Raw genomic sequence first — 19,536 nt, forward strand, 5'->3', positions numbered from 1 at the left:
CATAGTTATTTGTTTCGCATAAGGAACTCAAGATGAACAAATGATGTGGTCCAAACGAGGAAAAAGAGAAACCGTGCGAGAGTAGTAAGTGTTTTGCTTACGTTTGTATCTCTTGGCAATTTCATGTGTGGTATGAATGCCATATACCAGTTAAGTATAACACCTTGAATTGTCCCTGCAGGCCAAGCAGTTTCTAGTTAGAAAAAAATAATGTGAGATGGTTTGTACTTGACAGTTGGCAGTCTTACTGTTCTCCGGCTCTGCAGGAGACATCCGAGTTCACTTGCAGAAAGGGGAGAGGGATCGTCCAGGCAACTCTTCGTGTTCTCACAATACTGTATTCAGCCACCACCACAAACATGCCTTTCTGATCCACGCCGTCCCGGCTAAGGGCAAACTTTGAAAATTGGAAAACCAGGCATTTTTTTAAACAGTTTGCTCTTTGTTTTATATTTTTGGCCTCCCCCCCCCCCCGAAAAAAAGTTGCCTAAGGAAAAAGTCATGGAAGGAGCCTAGCTTTTAGGTTGGCGTGGTGTTTTCGACTGGGATAGTGTTCTTGTTTGGGGGAGTTTGGCAGTAACTTCAAGTGTAATTGAACACAGTCTTATTTCTAAAGCACGAGTCATATTGGTTTCTAGAAGGTAAGTCTAGTTAAATTTTGTCACCCAATTACATGTGCTGGGTCAGGGTATCAGGGTTTGTCGCTATTATTACTGAATTAAGTAATACACATGTAGAGGGTGCTGGTGGTGGTGGGGGGGGGGTAACGGTGGGCCTGGGGTCGGAGGTATGAGTTCCAGTCTTTATGAATTCCCTTGCTTTGAGAAGTTGTGACAGTGTGGCATTGGCCTCATGGTGCAGCAGCTGTTGGTAGACTCTGTCCCAGCCTTTTCTCCTGCCTTGTCACATGCTCTGGGGGTGGGGGTGGGGGCCAGGCCGGGACATTACATTCCTTATTCGTATACCGATGTCTTCCTAGCTAGCATTTTGCGAAGGTATTTCTTGTGGGCCTTAAGCCCCAAATCAAGTGGAGAACAGACCCTGTCCTTGGCTGCCCACTGGCGATCTTAAATCGGCGTGGGAGAAACGAGCCTTGCCGTGAGGCCTCGTCCACGGCCACTCTCCAGCCTCTTTGTTGTCCTGTATTCTTTTTAGCAAGCAGCATCGGTCAAGGCACGGCCCCGCATAGATTGGAGGCCCCATGATGCTCCCTGCACACAGGTTAGACTGATGGCTAGGCGCTGCTACCTGTGCTTCACAAATGTCTCTCTAGTCTGCGGGTTGCTTTCCATTTCCCCCTCCGCCTTCCCCTGCTTCTCCGGGTGGATATAAAGTAGATGATCCGCCATGAATCCCTGTTGAGTGTCAGTGCCCTGGGCCTCATGGGGCTAATAGTGGCTGCACTGACGGAGCTACCCGTCCTTCTGTCCTGTATCCTGGCTGTGCCTGTGAGCTGAGAAGGCGTTTTTCTGCGTGCCCTGGCAAGCTCCTGAGTATTGATTGGTCCAGACGCTCATCACAGGCCCATGATTCTTAGAAATCCTCCTCAGCCTCTGCCAGTGGAGTGGGATCTTGCCATGTTTAGAGAGGCCCCTCTGCTCTACGTACATTCTTTTTGTTTGCTTGTCTGCCTCCTCCATCAGACTCAGTGTTACTGTAGCTAATAAATTCTCACTCATGTCCGTTTATACCAACATGGCATATACGTCTCACAGATAACATTCCAGTAAGTGACTGAGCGACTGGGTGAATGTTCTCGTGGTTCTTGCCAGGATGGGAAGGCACTCGCGAGTTTCCCTCCAGCACCCATACCGGGCTGCCCAGCCACCTTCCATGATCTTCGGACGGAGATGCTGTCAGGGGGGGGTCTGTCTCCGCTGTGACCATGACCGTGGTCTCACTTTTAATCCACAAAATCCCACGAGAACCTGTATTGTGTGTTGCTATAGTAACCACTTTCCAGATGCCCTCTATCGACGGCATCCTACTTTTCTTCTCCCTTTAAAGCTTTGGCACCTTCTCTCGCGCCCACTTGCAGCTAACTAGATCTGCCGGCCGTCAGAAGGAACACCCCTCCATCCTCACCCCGATGTGTTCAGTTATCTGCATCTGTGTCTATATCTGTATAGCCACTAGCTAGTCTCTCTTGCTGTAGGGGGCTTATCAGTGGTCCTGGGGAGGACACACATGTACACTTTATCTTCTAAAGCACCAGCTTCCCTCCCTCATGTGATTCTCATCAGCATGCAAACATGCTAACATCCTTCTTCCCTATACCAGCCCTCTTCTGCTCTCCTTCATTTTGCTTTATATAAACACACTGCAACTTATTTCTCTCCTAAAGGTTTTTTTTTTTTTTAACTGTGATAGAATAGTTAGAGAACGCACTTTTATAGTATAGCCGGGCGTAGTGGTACACGCCTTTAATCCCAACACTCAGAAGGCAGAGGTGGGTGGATCTCTGTGAATTCGAGGCCAGCCTGGTCTCCATAGTGAGTTCCAGTTCAGTAAGAACTACATAGAGAGCGCCTATCACAAACAAATAAATAAATGTTTGCATGGTTCGGGAATGTGAAGTACATCACATTGTTGTGTTGTGTCTTCAGAACTCTGCGTTTTGCAAAGCGGGAGCTTTTCCAAGGAAACAACTTGGCCCATGAAATGAGTTTTCTCCTTCCCTACCGACCATTCCTTTATCTTCTCCACTGCCCTGCCTGTGTATGGTCAGTGCCCCAGGGCTCAGCGATCCCCTCCGTTCTCACGCTTTCACTCCTTCCTTGGTGACTTTTCTAGAGAGATCTTCACTGTGCCACTTACGTTCTGACGTCCTCCAGACCTGTCTCTCGACTTCTCACTTGGCATGCTTGCCTCCTTGTGTCTTTACCCGAGTATGTCACGGACGTCTCCACTAACAGGAACAACTGGAGGGAGGAAGGGCTTGTTTTGGCTTACGGTTTGAAGCGATGCGGTCCTCCATCGCAGGGAAGGCCTGGTCTAAGGAGCAGAAGGCAGCTGGTCGGACGGAGTCTGCAGTCAGGAAGTGGAGTCAGGCTGTAAAACCTCAATATCCGTCCTTGTTGACTCACTCCCTCCGGCAAATGTCCACCCGCTAAAGGTTCCACAACCTTCCCAAATTGCACGACCAGCTTGGAGTCCAGATGTTCAATCACATGAGCCTGTAGGGGGTTGGGATTCCGTATTCAAAGCACAACAGAAGGAATAAGCCGAGCCCGGCCATTCTGTGCTACACCCATAGTTTGCTCTCATAGCTACCAGGTCCACCCATTCACTTCAGTCTTTCCCCCTCCTTCCTTTGCCTGTGGCAGTTGCTCCTTCAGTCTGAGACACCTCTGGTAGGAGCCTTTTAAAGGCGAGTCACACCCTAGTTAAAACACGCAAGGGTTAATAGGTGCTGGATATTTGCAGTTATTTGAAGCCCAGATTTTACCCCGAGACCATATCGGTGTAATTTTTTTTTTAATTTTCTCACCGGGATTCTGTCTTTTCTTCAGCCACCCTTCAGTATGCCACCTGTCCCTACCCTGGATCCACTCAGTGACTGTTGGCTCTGGAAAAGAATCTAGCCCCTTGGTCTTCTGGGACAATGTCTGTTCCTTTCCTACTGTGAGTTCTTTCCTGGTCACTCCACTTGGAAGTCACAGCCCGCCCTGTGTTTCCCGGCATCCTTGTCCCACACTTGACGGCAGCTAGTCTGTCCTTGGTTCTACCTGCTGGGTTAGTTTGTCTTGCCTCCTTAGAATGTCAGTTCTGGGGCTGGGATGACGTCTGTGGTGCTTGTCTTCTGTGTGGGACTATTTCTGACATGTAGTAAGTATGCTGTCAGTATTTATCAAGTAACTGAAGTTTTTCCCAAACAAGTGTAGTTAATTGCCCATTCCCCACTTTTTTAGACTAATTTGAAATGTCAAAGTCTTATTTCATCTAAATCATTACCAAGATGATTTCTAATTTTCCCAAACAAAAATTACATATATGAAAATGTCATAATGAAAATTATTATTTTGTTTTTATCTAAAAAATTCCTTAAGATGACCTGTTTTCTAAGAATATACACGTGACATTTTAATTTTTCTAATGCTGAACATTTTAATATGAAATGCCATTAATGATAGTTTTATTTCATGCATACAAGGGAATTGCTTTAATTTTTAAGTAGATATCTATTAAAATTTTTTTCTTGGGGTTGTTACATTAAAATATGTTAGAGTAGCTTTAAATCTTCCAAGTTCCATCTGCGTGGTAATATCACTGGTCACAGCTTTGAGAGGTTTTGTGGCAATGCTTTTTTTCCCCCTTGACTTTCTAAGGAACATATGGAAGGGACACCGTGGGTAGCTTTTGAAGTTTTGCTTATTTGAGATTCATTTTACATATGTGATTGACACCATGTGGTATCTAACCATTCTGAATCCCCTGGGTTTCTACTTTGAAATACTGCTGCACTCTTCACTGTTGAGTCTGACAAGAGCGATTACTCGGGTTTCTTGACTTGCTGGTTAGCCTGAAGTTCTCTCCAGATCAAAGCAGAGATCCATCCCGCTGTCTTGGATCCCTTTAAAACGGTGCTCCACCTTCTGTGCCAAATTCAAAAGTCTCCTACAGGGTCAATAATTTAATCTTTGAGGATGAAAGATCTGATGTATGTGGTCTCATCTCTGAGATTATTTATAGTACATTTTTAAAAAAGAAAAAAAATCATTCTTGACTTGCCTCTAAAAGCCTTTTGATTTTTAAAGAGGAGTGACCAGATTAGAAATAGATGTGCATGCTTCATAAGCTATGAAAGCCTTGCATGCACTTGATGTCGGGTGGCAGAGAGGGGGTTGTACTGATTTTTCAGTGGTCTTGTTTGCCTTTTTATCTTTATCATTGGGAACAGACGTGTTGTTCAGCCTCTCCTCGTACTTCACGGATGCCGTAATCCTCCTTATTCAGTCTCCCCAGTAGCTAGGAGTACAGGTGCGCACTCATGCCTAGTGTATTGTCTTTTTTCCTTATTTTTATATTTACCATTTTTTGTATAATAAAGGATCCAGTTAACGGTGGGCCCTGGTGGACTGATGCTTAATAGGCTTTTAATGCTGTGTTTGATTTCAGAAGTTCCCAACTAAAGTCAAGACCTTGGAAAAATCTTTATGGTATGATTATTTTCTTATAAGGGTTTGGGGTTTCCAAACATACTTTCCATCTTTTGTGGTTGAGGACCAGTCTTGCTGTCAACATCCTTACAGTGAGCAGCGTTTTATCCTTGACGACAGGTCTACACTGCCGGTGACGTGCAAGATGGCGAAGTCCACTTACCGGTCCTTAGCATCTCTGGGCATCGCAACCTTTGCACTTCAGCTTGGCTCACCTTGCAGCACTTGCTAGATTCCTTCGTTACTAGGAATTCATCTTGAGCACTTGTAGAGCAGAGCTGCTTCTCCCTCTGTTATCAGCTGTTCAGCTTAATCCGTGAGAAAGACCCCAGAATGGGAACTTCCAGAAGCCTCTGCCTCCCACCCCCCCCCCCCCCCCCCCCCCCCCCCGGTGCATTCCAGGAATCCTGGTCTCCTCCTCTCTTACCAGTTGAGCAGCTGCTCCAGGCTGTGTTGTTCCTTCCAGGCAACCCTGGGCCTCTCTGCACCTGGAGGAAGCCCATCCCTCCTCCAGCAGTCTGTGCTCCTGTGTGCATCCAAACTTAAACTTCTCTCTAGAGATCCCCCGCCGAGGTGCGCGTGCCTTCTTTGCACACGGAGATTGTTAGAGTAGGAGCCATGAACTACCTGGGTCAGCTGTCACCCCTTGAGCCCAGGACGCTGCTAACTGCCTCCTGTGTAGCATTCCACTCCCCAACAGCCCAAGGTGCAAGCCAGTCTGGCACGTGTGGGCAGCAGTGTGTGAGGAGTGGAGGGAGAGATGAGCTGAGCCACGGATGGAGCTAGACAAAACTAGCGAGTATGACGTAGTGGATAGAGAAGCCATCAAACTGATTTTGAGGTTTTTATTCATTCATTATATACAGAAGCACAATTAGTTTGGCCAGCCGCCACATGTAATCCCATCACTTCAAAAGCTAAGGCAGGAAAACCATAAATTCAAAGCCAGCCTAGACTAATAAAATATCTCAAACAAACACCTTTTCCCCAGATAAAACATATATATATATGTATATATATGTATATATATATATATGTATATATAGTTGTTTACAAGTGTAATTAGTTTCCTGGTATTTCGTGCGGAATATGCTCTCCAGTCTAATCTACTCTACTTGTCACTCAGACCTTATTGCTTGCTATAATGGAATAAGTCAGTGGCAGCCTATTTGTGCCAATTCTTCTTGCAGTGCCATGATCTATGTGGGCGCTCCTCTGAGGACTTACTCTGGAGGACCTAGTCTGACCCTGTCAAGAACTCTGGAGCAGCGGCTGCTCTTATCTTCATGTTACAGCTGAGGAAACTGAGGCACAGGCAGATTACCGTTTCCAAGTCTCCCCAGCCGAGCGGTAGGCCAGAGCTTGAAGTTTCACCGTGTGGCCCAAGCTCCTGCTTTCCCGCCACGTTCCCCGTCCTATTTGTTGAGCTCCAGCTGTGTGTAAGGGCCTCATCATTGTGGAACGTAGGTTCAAGGCTCGGGAAGATAAATTAGCAACCATCGTACACGAATAATAGAAATCCAGGTACCAGGGGGAATAGAAGAGCTTTGTGGCAAATAGTTCAAGCCTTATGATGCCAACCCGTGAGACCTCCTTCTGGATAGATCCCTGAGAGGTATGCCTGAGAGCTGGGCTCTTCCCAGTCTTTTAGGAGTCTGCTGTTATTTCTGCCTGTTTGGCCCTTGCAGTATCTGGTGGTTAAATCTGCAGAGTCAGGTCTGAGTCAGCCGTGGGCTCTGTTCCGTTGCCCGGAGCCCTGATCCTGTACTCTGGGGCCTTTCTAAACTTGCCCCTCCTGTGGGTGGGTGGTGAATCTTGGGGCTGGGCTCCCGTGTTTACGGAGCGGAGTAGAAAGTGAGGAAGCTGAGCATGGATAGAAAGGCAGGAGACCTTGCCTAGTGAGCTGAAGAAGACCCGTGACCTTAGGCCATCTCTCTGAACAAAGATGGTCTCCAGAGGCAGTGGTCTCAGGAGGAGCTGCAATAGGCAAGTGGAAAGAGCCCTCCACAGCCTTGGGAAGCACAAGGACACATGCAGAAGTGTGCTGGGGCTTTTGACTTCCGTGTGTTGGTGACACATCTGGCCAGTCAGATGTCATGGCTGGTACTAGCACAGTAGTTCCCTCCTGTCTTGTTTCACTGTTTGTGATCAATTCCTCGTGGTCAGCTGTGGTCCAAAAATAACGTTTGTCTTAAATCTCAAGAAAGGCCACAGCCATACAACTTTGATCACAGTCTGTTCTAGCCAATCGCCCCTTATTGGGATTCTCTTGCTTAGCCTCTTTCTCAGCTTTTTCATAGGCATGCGTATCGAAGAACAAACTAAAGAATGGATGGACTCCATCCTATCAGGGCTCTTTAGGCTTCCCCTGGGAGTCGGGAGCTGCAACCCTACTGGCCATGGGGGAGAGTGCTGGCTTCTGCAGTTACTTGACATGGCAGTCTGTTTACGGTCTTACTTGGCTTTGCTGAAACTGGTCGTGATCTTGGCTTGCAGGAGTCGGCCTTTCCCGCTGACCACCCAACAGGATGTGGTCCACGAGGTCCCCAGCTGTCCTGGCCCACAGAGCTTGTGCCTTGAGGATGGCTAATGACGGCAAACTTCGGATGTTATTGCTGGCAGCTGGGGGCTTCAGCCAGTTCCTTGGGAGCTACCACTTTTTATGTAAAAACAGCCCGGCGCCCTCCCTCCGTTCAGTCTTGCTGACTGCACACTGGATTCCACATACTGTTTTTCTCCCCTACCCTGCTTATTTTTATTCATTTGGCCACTTTATTTTAGGGCTTTGCAAAGCTTATTTTGGCAGTGTGATACTTATTGTTTTATTTCTGGCTGCTTGGCTTTCGTGCAAGTACTTTAATTAAGCAGCGGATGTGGGCAGACGTGTCTTGGGGGTGCCGGTTTGCTTCCCGAGTGTGTTTGCGCTAGGCTGTACTTGACTCCCCATTGTAGAGCAAGAGACCCCAGGTTGGGTTTCCAGCTAGGACAATTGCCCACTTGGGTTGGGTGGAGACAAAGGCACCCGAGAAACACACCGTTCCTTTGGAGATACCCCGTTCATTTGGAGAACACGTTAAAGACTGGGCCAGAGGTCATGTAGCTTTTGTAAGACTGTGGAGTGCTGACCAGGCCCCCAGAAATAGGCCGGTGGTTCATAGTTTTCCTTTTGACAAGATATACTCAGAAGGACAGTTGGTCTCTCTGTTCCTCCAGTCTTGTGGGGCCAAGTGAAGGAAGGCTCTCAGGATGTGTTAGTGGCTGCTCACAGGGGTGGGACTCGGTTTTGCTTTTCCCTAGTCTGTGCCTTACTAGGGGTTACAGAGGCATCTGCCTTGCCTGGTTCTGGCTCTTGTTAAGGAGGAAAAGAAGCAGGGATTGTGGAGATTGTTCATTCAGTGAAGTGCTTGCCGTGCAAGAGAGGACCCGAGTTCAATCCCAGCACCTGCTTTAAAATTAATGGGTGTGGGGGCAGTGTGGAGACAAGAGAGTCCCTGGGGCTCTCTGGCTGGTCTAAGCCCCAAATAGAGAGCTGGGGAGGAGGGGAGTCTGTCTCAAAGAATGAGATGGAGAATAATTGAGGCGGGTACCTGGTGTCGAGTCCTGGTCTCTGTGTGTGGTGCACACATGTAAAACAAAGGGGAAAAATTAAGCTATTTTTTTTTTATGTCTATGACTTTTTCAAAATATGCAAAACTTCATTCCTGACCAGATTTTTGTTGCCTGGCTTATACTGGAAACTTGCTGAGAAGGAAGTGAGAATAAGGGGTTAGAGCCAGCATAAGAGCTGACTCCAATTGGGGCATTATTTTTATCCTCACCTTAGGAGCCCGGTCAGGGCCTCTTTTCTTTCAAGCTTCCTCTTGGGCATAACCCCATCCCTGGGAGAGCGCCTGCTGCTGACGCTTGGTGTGGAGGCGGAGGATGCCAGTGGGGCTGTGTATCAGCATCCCCTCCTCACTATCCCTGAACGGTGAGGAGGGGTGGGGAAGGCATCATGTGGACAGAGCAAGAATCCCCATGGCTGAGTCTTGCGCTAGAGTTTCCAGCCAGGAGCCCCCAGCTTCTAAAACCCTTCCAGTCACCCTAGCATGCCAACAGTCTGAGAGGTGCTAAGCAGGTATTTAGTTAATGAAACAGCCCTAAATAGATTCACTGATAGCCCAAAGGCCTCAGAGTTGTAAATGACCAACCCACACACAAATCCGTTGTTCAAGCCCCTTTCTCTCTGAATGGCTCAGGCCTTATTGGGTCTCTCACCGCTGTGCACGACTGGTTTTTATTGTCATTCGAAGTTAAGATGTGAGTTGTCCTCTTACCCTGTGCCTGAGCTCTAGACTCTTGCTCTTTCTGTGTTTTGAGTGGAGAAGTTTCGCTCCTCAGACTTTGGGGTGTCTGTGATTCTGTTATTAGTGGGGTGGGTAAGTGTCTTCTTGGCTCTGCTGTCTTATGTCAGGGTCTAAATTAGGGGTGTTCACTGTCCTGTGTCTTTGATTACAATGAAGTCCGAAATTCACTCTCTCCCCTTCCCCTCTTTTTTTCTCCCCTCCCTTCATTGACCCTTTCCTTCTTCCCTCCCTTCCTCCCTTCCTCTCCTCTCCCTTTTCTTCCCCTATCCTCCCCTTCCTTCCCTCTCTCATTCCCTCCCCTCCTCTTCCCTCCATTCCCAGCTCTTTGGATCTCTCCTCCCTTCCCATCTCCTCTTCTCCCCTCTCCATCTCCTCCCCTCCCCTTTCCTTCCTTTCCTCTCTCCACCCTTCCCCTCCTCTTCTTTCCTTTTTCTTGGGCAGGGGGCAGAGAGTAGCTAACATAGCCCCCAGTTGGCCTCATCTTGTCTTCCTGAGTGCTGGGACATGCGCGTCCACTCTGTTCTCCCTCTCTCTCTCTATCCTCCTGCCCTCTTCCCGCTTCTGCTTTTCTTCTTGGTTCTCAGGGAACAGGAAGAATTCTGAAGACATTTTATTTTGTAATCTGATAATCCGAGTTCAAACACCTTAGTGCGGACTTCCCTCCCTCTCTGGGCATCCGATGATTTACTTTTAGGCTTTATGTAAAGCTCAGAGGAGCGTACATGCCCATTTTTTTAGTACTCTTCTTTCTGTCTTCCACTAACAAAGTTGAAAATTAAACTGCATATAGAAAAAAAAAAAGCCATATATTTGAAAGCCTACCAAGCTCAGTGCTTTCTTCTTTGTACTTGAGGCATGACTTTGCTTCCCTATGCCACAGTGACTATATTTTGGTTGAATTTTTGGACAAATCAAACTGGAAGACTGACTTGTTGACCTGGTCTTGTTGGCATCATTTCTTGAAGAAGGGTGATCTACTGGGGGAGCACAGTCAAGCTCTGTGGTTTAGGCAAGTGACCCAAGCCTGTTCTTACCCATAGGTTGGAGGTAGTACTGTTCCACATAGGGTTTGCATGAGGCATCTGCTATCTGCTGTACATATTTCACCAGCTGTATCTGTCCTTACAGGCACACTCAGTTCCTGATTTAGAGCACATATATTATATGTATGTATATATGATGTGTATATACAATTTTATTCTTCAATTATGCATGTGTGGGTACGAGCATGCAAGTCCTCTGAAGCAGGAGTTACAGTTCTGTGCCCCAAATTCAAGACCTCTGCAAGAGCAGCACAGGCTCTTAACTGCTAAGCCGTCTTTCCAGCCCCAGATTTATTAAGAGTATATTTCAGAATATCCCAAGTTATGGTTTGTTGTGAGTTTGCCGCATTTTTCTATTAAACATTTAAGCTTCTTGATTGCGTGTGGTTTTTCCATTTCTGTAGAACGCATATACTCAGGAAATGTTGACGCGTGTGTAAATAATTCAACACTCGGTTCATTAACCCAAACAAGCTCTTTTTGTTTTGCTTCAGTTTCTGGGCTGCTGACTGAGGCAGCTGTTTTGTGTAGGCATTAGCAGAGTCTAGGCTGCATGTAGATTCCTTACCTTCTGCTGTAGAAACTGACGCAAATCCAGAAGTATAGGTGCTCATGGCGTGGAGGAATTGTCACTGGCTTGGTAGATATGGAGATCTACTTATCTGGGGACAGTGAAGGCCTGGTCATGGTGGATATCCATGGTCAGCAGTTTAGAACTTATTTTGTGATGGGTATGTAGCCTGACTCCTTTCAAGGAAAGACCTTTGAGAAGGCATATAGAGAATAGGACAATTAGAAACAAAAGTTTGAATACAGCCCAGTTGGTAGCATCTTTACCTAATGTGCATAAGGCCCAGGGTTCGAGGTCTTGGGCTCACTCTTCAGCTCTGCATAAACCTATGTGCTAGACGTTGGGGCACCTGCCTAAACCCAACAGGGAGATCAGAAGTTCAAGGCCACTACTACTAGATAGAGAGTTCAAGGTCAGCCTGGGCTACGTGAGACCCTGTCTCAAAGACAACCACAATATTTTCAGAGGGTCCTGATGAGGCAGGCCTGATGTGTCAGCCAAGGTAGGAGGATTGTGAGTTCTAGGCTAATTTTAGCCTGCATAGTAATATCCCATCTCCAAAAGGGAAATCAACAAAATCCCCAACCCAAGCAAAGAAGGAAACAGAGTAAGAGTTGAATAGGAAAATGTTAGATCCAGTGTATAATGAAGGAGGACTTAGGGAGGACCAGCCCCACCTCTTCAGAGGCCTCTGTCAGATCAGTTTGCCCAGAGGAAAATGGGTGGGGGGGGAAGAATGCTGAACTTTCCCCCACTCCTGGAGACCGTGAGGCGATAAGAGGTGGGGACAGCAAACACCCTGTACTGTAAACACTGGAGACACCAGGCCGCATGCCACAGTAGTCTCTCTGTAAACTTCAGTGGAACTTTCTGAACTGAACTCATAGGAAACAGCATTCTGTTTTCTGGGCACATTTCCTGCTTTGCAACACACGAGAATCTTCATGCCTTCTGGAATTGGATTTTTTTTTTTCCGTTTTGGTCCTAAACATTCACGAAAGGAAATTTGTTTCACGCCCTCCCCACCCCATCCAATGCCCAAGACTTGGCAGTCACTTCAGTGCTGTTTCTCCTTCCTGGTGTGGGGCTGGGGATCTCACCCCGGACTTCACACCGAGCTGGGTACCATTCCCCTGCTGAGCTGCATCTTCAGCCCCAGTCCTCCTGACGATAGCATCTTCTTCTCTTTGTATAAGAGTCTGCTCAGCTGTGAATGTAAGGACTGTAGTTCCCCATTTTTTTTTATCATGGTTTTCAGGCATCATTTTGTCACAAGCATTGTGTTCATGTGTCAAGTTCACCCTCTTCCTTCAAGCTGTCTGGGGAGTTTTAAATTCATGAGCATAAAGTTCCCAGTTTATCATCCTCTAGGTCTGGGCTTCTCTCTTCGCGGTGGCGTCCTTGCTCGCCTATATTTGGTGCCATGTCTGCTGTTCTCACCTTTGTCCGTTAAGGATATTGCATCATTTTGTTTGTGGGTGCTGCTGTGTGTTCACGTCTCTGCATAGGTCATTGGCCCTGTTTTTGTGGACTTGGCTGTGGGGTCCACTTTTACTGGTAATGGTTTGGCAGACACATATTGACTCTTAATGGACATAGTTGGTTCATGTCAATCTTGTAAATTGTAAGTATTCCAGTGAATAAAACATTTTTTTTTAAAGTGCTGGTTGTATGTCTGTTTATAGAGGACATAATGGACAGATCCCTGCTACGTTAGGAGAGTTGGTCTCTGATTGGAGTCAGTGCATATAATGAATGCAAATTTGAGTGATGGTTATGGGAACTGTGCATATTTGTCTGTGTGAAAAAGATACTTCTTGCCTAAGATAATTTCCAAAACTTGGTGAAGAGCTCCTTTTGCGTAGCCAGATGTACAAGTCAGAGACCGGAAGCCCCGCAGGCACCTTTGCTTCCCTAGTGCATGTGCTTCTGAATTTGCCCAAGAGATGGAAATTGTAACAGAGGCAGAAAAACGATGACGTTGATGAAGTTCAGACTGTAGCCTGGAAAGCAGGCACGGGGCATCCAGGATGCTGATATACTCACAGCGCCTTCTCTCCTTTCTCTCATAGATCTGTCTAAAAACAGGCTGGTGGAGGTGCCGATGGAACTGTGCCATTTCGTGTCCCTGGAAATCCTTAACCTGTACCACAACTGCATCCGCGTCATTCCTGAGGCTATTGTCAACCTGCAGATGCTGACCTACTTAAACCTGAGGTAGGTTTAACTGGGCACTTCTGATCACGTGCCTTCGGAGACCAGCCCCAAATCCATGATGCGACTGTCGATCATCGTGATCGATGTCAATGATCGAGGTGCCATTCTTGGTCATTTTTGCAATTAAGCCACAGAAATATTAACAAGGCCCTTTGTCCTAAGTTTATCGGGCCCTTGCTCTTGGTGCTGGACTTCTCCAGATGTCAGCAGGGGCAGAGTTCTAAAAGGGAATATTGACATAGCATCATGTGTATAAGGATGCTAGTATGTTGTCTTCAGGAGTTCATGTAGATTTTGAAGGAGGAAGGGGAAGACTGAGAGTGAGGTATTTCAAGAGGAAGGGAAGTAGCCATTCTTTTTGAGTTCAGTCACTTTAAGAAAATTGCGGAGGATCTGATTTGTGTTGTGGTGCATGCCTTTAATCCCAGCACTTGGGAGGCAGAGGTGTGTGGATCTCTGAGTTTGGGGCTATCCTTGTCTACATAGTGATTTCCAGGACACCTAGGGCTACAGAGGGGAAACCCTGTTTTGAAAAACCAAAATGAATGAAGGAATTAATGGTAAAACCAAATCAAACAAAAACCAAAAAAGACCTTCAAACAAACAAAAATGAAGGATGTGGAGGACCACTGAGCTCTCTAGCCAGATAGTTTGCCATCTTAGTTCCCATTGAATGAAGCTGGTGTGTGCTGAGCATACCTTAGTCTGCCTTGGGTAGCATCGTGTAACACGTTAATGCTGCAGACTAGAGTTTCAAGAAAATGAGTTCTTCTAAAATCTTGGTTTTAAATCTTATAGCCAGATGCTGTGGTCAGATTCTCACTCCTTGTTTCCCAAATCCTTATCACACACTTAGGATTTTAGGAGAAAGGGTGTTGTTGTTGTTGTCCTTCTGTCTTAATGAAAGCAAGCTCCCATGTTCCAGCCCGAATCTTTTCTCGTGCCACTAGCCTCTTGGTGAGTAAAGGGTAGGAGCTAATTAATCAGCCAGGCTCATGCTGCGTAACAAATACATCAATTTTAAAGTTCAAAATTACCAGCAAACCAGAGACAGCAACTCTTTATAACATAGTAATGCAGTGGTTTTTTTGTTTATTATTGTTTGCTTTGTTATTGTTCTTTTGATTTTGCCTTTTGTTTTAGTTGGCTCCTGAAAAATTAGAGCGCTCTCTCTCTCTCTCTCTCTCTCTCTCTCTCTCTCTCTCTCTCTCTCTCTCTCTCTCTCTCTCTCTCTCTCAAACAACAAAGAGGCTTCCATCCTATTCATAGTTGTGCATGTTTTTCCTCAGGGTAAAAGCATTTTTGAAAATAGAGTTGGGTGCTGTTAGCTTATCTGCAGGTTCATCTATCTGATCTTTAGTTCTGCAGGCTCCTGGTGCATCTGTCCAGCTTCAGTTTTCTTGCGGTTTCTGCCAAGCAGGCAGCTTGCTCCCTTAGACTTCCCTGGGAACCCACACAGCCGAGTCTGTAGATGTTGATTCCCCTACTTCTCAAGAGATTTGTTTGTTAGTTGTGATTGTTGCCAAAGTAGCTCTGTTTGCTAACCCATTTTTGTCCCATTATAACATATTTGACCCCAGTAGTTAGCATGCAGTAAGTATGTATTATTATATACAACAATATACATAATCAGTGTAACTTCATGTTGTTCTATTAAGTCCATATCCACCAAGAACTTTGGGACATAGTTGACTATAAAATCCTAAAAACACTTGATGATCTATATTTGCATTAAAAAATTAGTAATGTTGTATTTGTTCTAAGAAGTTGTAAGTTACACTTGATTGAGAATGGGTTATTACTGTCCTCAAATGAATAGAAAGAATATCATGCAGTATGGACTTGAGAATTTGTTAAGACAAAGAAGGGGCTGGAGAGATGGCTCAGCAGTCAAGAGCACTGGCTGCTTTTCTAGAGGACCAGGGTTCAGTTTCTGTCACTCACATAAGGGCTTACAGCTGTCTGCAACTCCAGTTCTGGGGACCCTATGCCCCCTTCTAGTCTCTTCTGGCACCACACATGCATGTATCATATAGATATATATGCAAGCAAAGACTTACACACATAAAATAAAATAAAAATAAAATAAAAACTTCAAAAAAAAAAAAGACAGAGAAGTTGTTGTGATGGCCGAAGAGTAAGTAATGCAGTTGGCGTTTGGTGATGAATTCCTGCCTAAGGGAAGAGGAAAGAAAAGACTGTTCCAATCGCTTTCTGCATTTCACCCCATGTCTCATCTCTCAATTGTATTGGGAATTTCAAAATTTTGTCTGTTTTTCTTTTTCCACATGTCCTACTTTGAATATTAACATTGCTGAGACTTACTCTCTTGCATCAAGCCATATGTTCTTTGAAGGAACACGATAGGAGGGGAAAAAATTAAGAAAGAGTTTGCCTCATCTCTCAGGAGCTTAATGTGAGTGTATATAAAACACATATGGTTAGCCTCTAAGTTTTTTTTAAGCTAGATAATAATGTTATCATTTATTACATTTTAAAATCTCTTTCATGGGGGGGCATGTGTGCCACGGCGTGTGTGCAGTGGTCATAGGGCAACTTATAACACCCAGTTCTCACCTTTCGCCTTGCAGTCCCTGGGGATCGAACTCAGGTCCTCAGGCTTGTTGGCAAGTGCCTTTACCCCATGGACCACTTCGAGAGCCCAAAATACTAATGTCTCAGATTGCTGCGATGAACCTTTCTGACCCAAAGCAACCTGGGGAGGAAAGGATTTATTTGGCTTTCAGGCTATAGTCCATCACTGAATGAAGTTGGGTCTGTAGGTCAAGAAAGGAACTGATGCAGAGGCCATGGAGGGGTGCTGTTTACTGTCTTGGTTCCCATGACTTGCTCAGCCTGCTCTCTTACAGAACCCAGGACCACCTGCCCAGGTGTGGTACCACCCACAGTGGGCTGGGCTGGGCCCTACCCCAGCAATCATCAATCAAGAAAATGCCCCATGGAACTGGCCCACACGCCAGTCTCATGGTGGCAGTTCCTCATTTGAGGGTTTCTCTTCCCAGGTTTTGGGAAGATTTGTGTCAAGGTGACAAAAACTAGCCAGCACAAGCAGTTACTTTTGATGACCTCCTGCAGAAGTCAGTCTGGATATGAATATGTAAATATGAAATGATGGTGAGAGCGAGTTTTTTTTTTTTTTGAAGAAACCAAGAAGCTAGAGTTATGTTATTCAAATAGTCTTTAAATCTTGCTTGACTAAAAGATTGAGGAACTGTATCTCTAGGACACTTCTAGACTTGGGAACGATTTGGGCAGAATGTGTCATAATAGCTCTTGCTCGAGAGTTTTACCTGTTGATTTTGAAATAGTAGGTGACTGCCGTAGCTGTGCACTTGCAAATATGTAACCTTGTCTAGACAACGCTGTTGGCACCCTCTGTGACACTGAGTAATATCATAACCCCTGTGCCGTCCGTTGTCTGCGTGACAACTTCCTGACTCAGACTGGCCCCCGCTCCAGCTGGATGCACACTAGTAACTGGAAGAACTGAGGAGGCCATATTTGGGCAATAGCTTTAACAATTGGAAGAGGGGGTCACCTACTTTTAATAAATTTTAAATATCCATTTATACATTCATATATATATATATATATATATATATATATATTATATATTATACTATGCGTGGAACAGCTTGGGGGAGTCCCTTTTCCGCCTTTCAAACACGTGAGTCCTCAGGGATGGAATTTAGGCCATCAGGTATGATAGGTGAGGCTGTTTTCAATTAGTCCTAAGTCTATCCTCCTTCCTAAGCAACTAAAATGTTTTATACCCCCTGTGGTGCTTGGCAACCTCTCGTCTCTCTCCTCTCTTCTCAGCTTCTCCCCCTCTCCATCTCTGATCCCCTCTCTCTCTCTCTCGTCCATCATCCTCTCTCTCTCATCTCTCTCAGCTCTCCTTCGTCCTCTCCCTTCCTCTCTCTCTCTCCTCGTCCTCTCTGCCTCTCCTCCTCCTCTCCTCCGCTCCATCTCTCTCTCTTACCTCTCTCATCCTCTCTCTCCTCTCTCTCTCCTCTCTCCTCTCTCTCTCCTCTCTCTCTCTCCCCTCTCTCTCCTCTCCTCTCTCTCCCCTCTCTCTCTTCTTTCTCTCTCTGTCTCATATTAACTAGGAAGAAAGACTTTTTTAGATAAAGTAATGCAAAAATGTCTTCCCAGATCTCATGTTTCCGTACTTAGAATGGAGCCCTAATGCTGTTGTGTTTCTCTGACGCTGGGGACCACACCAGCGCGTGGACATGGAAGGCCTGTGCTCCGCCATGGCGCTCCAGCTCCATTCTTGCTATATTTAGAATCCCCCCCTTTTAAAAAAATTACATGCAGGAATTACTAATTTTGTACATTCTAAAATCAAAAAAGATCTCATATAAAGATACTTGGAATTTATGGGAATGTTCAAAGTTGGTTCCGTCCCCTGAGAATCATGTACACTTTAGCAGTGTAAACAGCCATAAATGTTTGAGAATTGTCTTGGTGATGATGATGATTATCATGGTAACGGGGCAGGAACATGTTTTAGCTGCGTAGCCAGGTTCCTGGCTGGCATCCTTTCTCCCTCACATTATCTTCAACTTTCCGATGGCTGCTTTGTGCCAAGGATCCTCACGTCTTCTCCAGAGGCGGGATTGAGTCACACATGAAAACATCTTCACCATAGACGGCAGTTAAAAACTGGTTTCCACTTTCTCTTAGATGATGGAAATGTCCTATTCGTGGAAAATACTGTTTTATTGCTGTTTATGTAGCCTGGTTTGAAGCATCTAGCTTCTTTTAATCTTCACCTCTTGCTGTTTACAACCAAAGGTTATGTTAGTTTAGTGTGTGTGCCCCCAGCCTTCCTGCTAGAAAATGTCTTTGTCCAAGAAATGTGGCCAAGAACAATAAAAGTGATTCAGCAAGCCTGTTGCTGTATAGCAACAAACACTTGGAACCGGAAGCGCACAGAGAAGCCTAAAATCTATTTTAAAGGGCTGGAAAGGTGTTAGTGTTCCAGAAGAAACTAGAAGATCCAGGAGCAGCAGAGGGCTTGGCTGCAGTGAGTGTTAGGAATCTTAGAATGGAGAGCTTGAGGGGTCATCTTGGAGAAGCTCAGGGGTGGAGGCGTCAAAACCCAAACTTCTTCAATGGGACTGCTTCCAGGATGAGGGGGAGAGGGTTTCCTAGTCTCAGAGGAAACAGGACCAGCTGGGCCTGGGTCGCTCCTCAGAAGCCCTCTCTTCGCAGCTTGGGTTTGGAGCTGTTGCCCGTGAAGGGGGTTGTCCGTGGCATGAAATGTTTTCGCACTGTAAAAGGAATGCATCCTGGCTGCCGCCTGCTTCCGTGGTACCCTTTCTGGCTGCTGAACAATGTGGAGAAAGAGCCAACTTCCTGACGGTCATATAACCAGTAACCCCACATTCTTCTGGGACTCGTTCTCAGAAATGATCTTTAAGCCTCAGAATACCCACTCTCTTGTTTGAGGGACCCTGGGTCGGGGCAACTTTACAAAGCGCAGTTGTTTCATTTTTTTGTTGTGAAACAAAAATTAATTTTCGTTGTTCTCTTGCCTTACACCGACCATTTCTGAAGAAGCTGTCTGTGGGAAAACAGTATCTCTTTGCTCTAGAAAATGGGAAAATTGATACCATATTTTTTCTGAACTTGGAGTTTTTTTTAATTAATACAAACTTAAATCTCCACTTTTTTACGAAGCTGTGTTCAAAAGGAAAATGAATGTGTGTGTATGTGTGTGTGTGTGTGTGTACATGCATATGTGAACTCATGTGACCGCTTGTGTGCACATGCATGTGTGTATGTTTGCATTTGTGTGTGGTCATGCAGTGTGCTCTTCTGTATCTGTGTGTGTATGCATGCATATGTGTACCTGTGAATGTTTGTGTATGTATGCGTGTGTGTGTGTGTGTCTGTGTGCATGTAGCTAGTCTATGATAGTCGCGTATCTTATGAAATCTCAGATACACAGAGGCACCAGAACACAGTGAGCCAGACTGGAATTTGATAGTATTAATCTTAAAAAATGAAAACATTTTCCATGGAGTGGTAGAAGTGAACAAGGCCATTGGGACATCCAGGCTGCACAGCACGGCTGTCTGTGTGTGGCTTGAGCCTTGGTTTTTCTAAGCCCTTGCGTTTGTTGATATGGACAGACATACAGTCAGAGAGCCCTAAACTTTTGGATGTGT

General features: G+C 45.7%; 1 protein-coding gene across 1 annotated transcript in view; it reads left to right on the plus strand.

The window, feature by feature from the left end:
• The window catches only part of Lrch1 (leucine rich repeats and calponin homology domain containing 1), a 185,543-nt gene that overhangs the window by 67,499 nt on the left and 98,508 nt on the right, over positions 1 to 19,536 (plus strand). Inside the window, exon 2 of the mRNA XM_038310017.1 lies at positions 13,192 to 13,336. Coding sequence (XP_038165945.1) covers positions 13,192 to 13,336 — 145 coding nt within the window. The remainder of the gene's footprint in view (positions 1 to 13,191; positions 13,337 to 19,536) is intronic.

Source organism: Arvicola amphibius, chromosome 13, assembly GCF_903992535.2.
Source record: "Arvicola amphibius chromosome 13, mArvAmp1.2, whole genome shotgun sequence".
NCBI classification, from domain to species: Eukaryota; Metazoa; Chordata; class Mammalia; order Rodentia; family Cricetidae; genus Arvicola; species Arvicola amphibius.